This window comes from Platichthys flesus, chromosome 7 (assembly GCF_949316205.1).
Source record: "Platichthys flesus chromosome 7, fPlaFle2.1, whole genome shotgun sequence".
NCBI lineage: Eukaryota > Metazoa > Chordata > Actinopteri > Pleuronectiformes > Pleuronectidae > Platichthys > Platichthys flesus.
Genome location: NC_084951.1, coordinates 16,288,730 through 16,292,397, shown reverse-complemented (window position 1 = coordinate 16,292,397; position 3,668 = coordinate 16,288,730). Strand labels below are relative to the sequence as shown.

At 45.8% G+C, this 3,668-nt stretch overlaps 1 protein-coding gene across 1 annotated transcript; it reads right to left on the bottom strand.

Moving 5' to 3' along the window:
* Positions 1 to 1,208: 1,208 nt before the first annotated feature.
* Positions 1,209 to 3,283, bottom strand: hoxc12a (homeobox C12a). Its single transcript, XM_062392401.1, has 2 exons — positions 2,692 to 3,283; positions 1,209 to 1,447 (listed from the first exon to the last, which is right to left on the bottom strand). Exons 1-2 carry the CDS (start codon positions 3,281 to 3,283, stop codon positions 1,209 to 1,211), a joined length of 831 nt encoding a protein of 276 aa, XP_062248385.1.
* Between the last annotated feature and the right edge of the window lie 385 nt (positions 3,284 to 3,668).

The following is a 3,668-nucleotide window of genomic DNA, read 5'->3' as shown; positions in this document are numbered from 1 at the left end:
ACATGACAGATAATTGCATTCGTCCCGTATTAAGGGAGCACACGGTCAGGCCTATAATTAAGTGTTTTAAATCTTCTACATATTTATTTTCTTCGTGAGCACCAAGTTGCGGGAAATGTTCTTTTAGGCCTAAAAACGCTTTTTCCCCCTCGCCGCAGCTGCAGCGTTTGGCGGTTTCCTGGTTTAACCGAGCGGGGTCTAAAATATACTTAACACTGTTGAATATTTTCTTTATAGATCCATAGTTTATTGTAAAATATACTTTCCTTTTTTCACAATCGGGACGTGGGTCTTTCGAATAGCAGCTCAAAACCGTATTCAAAAGGTGATCTCACTCGTGTAAAGAAATGCAACCCATGCAGGATTCTGGGACTGTTGTTGTGACACGTTGAGGGGCGATAAAAGCCGGAGAATCACCTTTAGAAACTTGTTAGCACATGAACAAAGTCATGGCAATTGTTATCCAATGTGCCCCTCATAAATAGATGGGCAAAGATTACGTTGCGGTTTTGTTTTGTTGTTTTTTGTCCTCCCACTCCTCACGCAGACTCCCAGACTTCCTGCCCGTGACCGTGAACGTGCCCCACGACGTGTGACGAAAACTATGGAGAGGGAATAAGGATGAAGCTCCTCTTGCACTAGTGCATGGTGCGAGATGAAGTTTGAAACAACTATTGGAGGAAGATTGTTCTTCATAAACCCTCAGATATATTATTCGATTCTCTGGCTTTCTGAATTCACTGCTATGTTTTTAGGCCTATTTGGAGATTTTAACCAAGTGGTCCCGCTGCCTCATTATTTGTATTAAAAAGGGAACTCAACAATGATGTCATTGTGTGTTTATTCCCAAATCTGAGCAACACACATTTTGCACGGTTTGCAATTTGGGCGTAGACTAATCTCTTGACATAAAAACCAAGAGATGCTTCCTGCACAGTTCTCACAGCTTCTTTTGTGCGATAATACCAAACATGAGGAAAGTCTCATTGAGAATAGCTTTGAATGACAGATAGTGGCTTGTTTCTGGGCGTGTGTGTAGCCCGCACCTTTAAGAGAAAAAATATATATAGGCTATCAGAAAATGTGGTAGGAATTGCCTGCAATTGAAAAGATGGATAGATTGAGTGCATGCATTGAAATAAGACCTAAGGGAGCGTAGAAGGTTTTGGGCTTTTTTACTGCCTATTGATTCACCTTCTGCCGCATCTCTAAAAGTAGGCCAAAGCTTGCTCCCTCAGCATGAGTCTCTTCTTCTTCATCCTGCGGTTTTGGAACCAGATTTTGACTTGCTGGTCGCTGAGGTTCAGGCGGTCGGAGAGCTCCCTCCGCCGCTGCCTGGTGATGAACTCATTCAGCATGAATTCACCCTCGAGCTCGGCCAGTTGGAGTTTGGAATAGGGCTTGCGCTTCTTTCTGGTCCGAGTGTGCATCGGGTACCACGGGGCACCTGGAGGAGTGGGAGGAGGAAGGTCGGGTGGGGTAGGGCAGGGTTGAAGGGGGGGGGGGGGTATGCAGAGGGGGAGCAAACTACGGATTAGTCACCACAGTAGCAAAATCACGGTCACCTCCAAGGTTATGAGGAGCCTGCAGGGGCGTCACTTGTGGGGAGAAAAGCTTGGCCGCTTGATTGAAGTGAATTTGGGATTAAATTTAGCGTTAGACCGGAGAGCCATCAGAAAATGATCTCTCCAGGTTCAAATGACATTATAGCGATACATCACGGAGTCTCTCTAGTTGCTGCAGCTCTGTAAATACAGAAAGTATTTCATTAAGCTAGAGGGGGATATGCGTTTTGCAGAGGATCCCACATTCTGCTTTACATTATAGGATTCATCAAACTGACGCCCATGGAAGATGTCATGTCCTCCACACACAACCAAATTGGATTTGTTGTGGTCTCCCCCCCCCCCCCCCCCTCCCCCCTGGGCTGCCATGGACATATCTGATCTCAAATACAATTTCCAGGATGAACAGGGCCAGTCCAGGGTTTTTATAATTTTTTTCTTGCACATATTTCAATAGCAAGTGTTCATTTTATATTTTTTCAGCCTCTTCTACAATAACACCACGAGCATACAGCGGTTTGTGTCACAGGAAGTTTTATTGTTGCTGTTAAAGTAGCATTAACGCGATAATTAAGCCGTGCTCGCGAATACCCCTACTTATTTGCGAGTTTCGGAGCATATTAAATGACTGTTGAGTACACAGCGACAGATATTAATTCGGTTTACGAGTCACTAAAAAGAAAACTCTCCCTATTCGATGCAGTCAAGCAAAGCGGCTCACCCCCCCTTTAAATCACTGCCCTAATTTGTGTATATACAAAGTGCAGCAATACATTCACCAATGTCAACCATCGACATATGCCCGTATCACGGGAGTCTTATCTAAGATATAGAAATGCAATGACATGGCTGACTGTTTATTCGAAAGATGGCATACGCTCTATGATAACTGTACACAGCCACATGGCGTGTGGAGTATTTTAGGGCAACCCCTAGCGGCGTTTGCAAACCACGCAAGTACCCTGCAGGCTAATCTATAGGCTGCAAGCTGTGCATCAACACAAGCAGCCCTGCTGACTCTTTTCTACCGCGAGTGAAACATATAGCTGCAGCTTTCTTATAAATAACATTCACATGCGCTCGAAAATCACAGTGATAAAGAAAAAGAAAAAACAACAGGACTAACCTCCGCCTGCGGCTATGTTGCTTGCATGGCTTCCCGGTGACACCAGGGTCTGTGTGTCGCTGGATGAAGGCTTGCTGCCCTCGTTGAGCAGAGAGGAGCTGGAGTCGGACTCCATTGACTGACAGGATGGCGGATCTTGCGTTAGCTGCTCGGTCCCGTAATCGTATTTGGAGAAGGCGGCTGTGTGGCCAATCCCACTGTGCATCCCGTGCTCGGATGTTAGGGATGATGTGTCTCTCGCCCTGTCCTCTCGTTTGAGGCTGCTGCTGCCACCTGAGCAGGTCTCCCTGCTCCCGCTGCCGTTGTTATAATAACATTTACCCTCTTCTGGTCTGCTGATTTCACACGACCGATTGAAAGAAGGGTTAATAGACACGGGGCTGCTAAAGTAGGATTGAGAGTATCCATTGCACGGCTCCGAAGGATTCCACGGGAGGGAGCAAACATTGTCCCTTCTCGGGTAGGAGAGCGACGGTAGCCCCGCCAGTTGTCCCCCTGAGGCTCTAAAATTCGGAAAGTAAAAGGTGTCTCCAGTGTGGATGTTAACCAAAGGTCCCACAAACCCTGGATTAAGGAGATTATGCTCGCCCATTTCCGCGGGCCCGACCAACAGCTTCTAGTTTATTGCAATCTGACATTTAACATAGTTAAACCTGGAGGGGCGCCTGATTGGTCCACCTCAAACCACGTGCTCAGGCCAACTTCTGCTACACATGGTACCACCCACTCGGTCCCTCTCTGACAAAACAAAACAAAACATTAACTCCTGTATTACAGGTTTATACGCTTTTTAAAAATACTATAAACCTTTTTATTAAAAATGGAGAATCTTGTGTTGTTCGTGCTGGGTCCAGCAGGAGCCCAGGCTGCTTCTCCGCTCCCCTCTCCTGGAACTGTCCATGGTCTCGTTTAATATCTTTATAAGCTGGCAAAAGTTTTTTAAATACCAATTCTTATGAAAACTATTTTATTTTCTA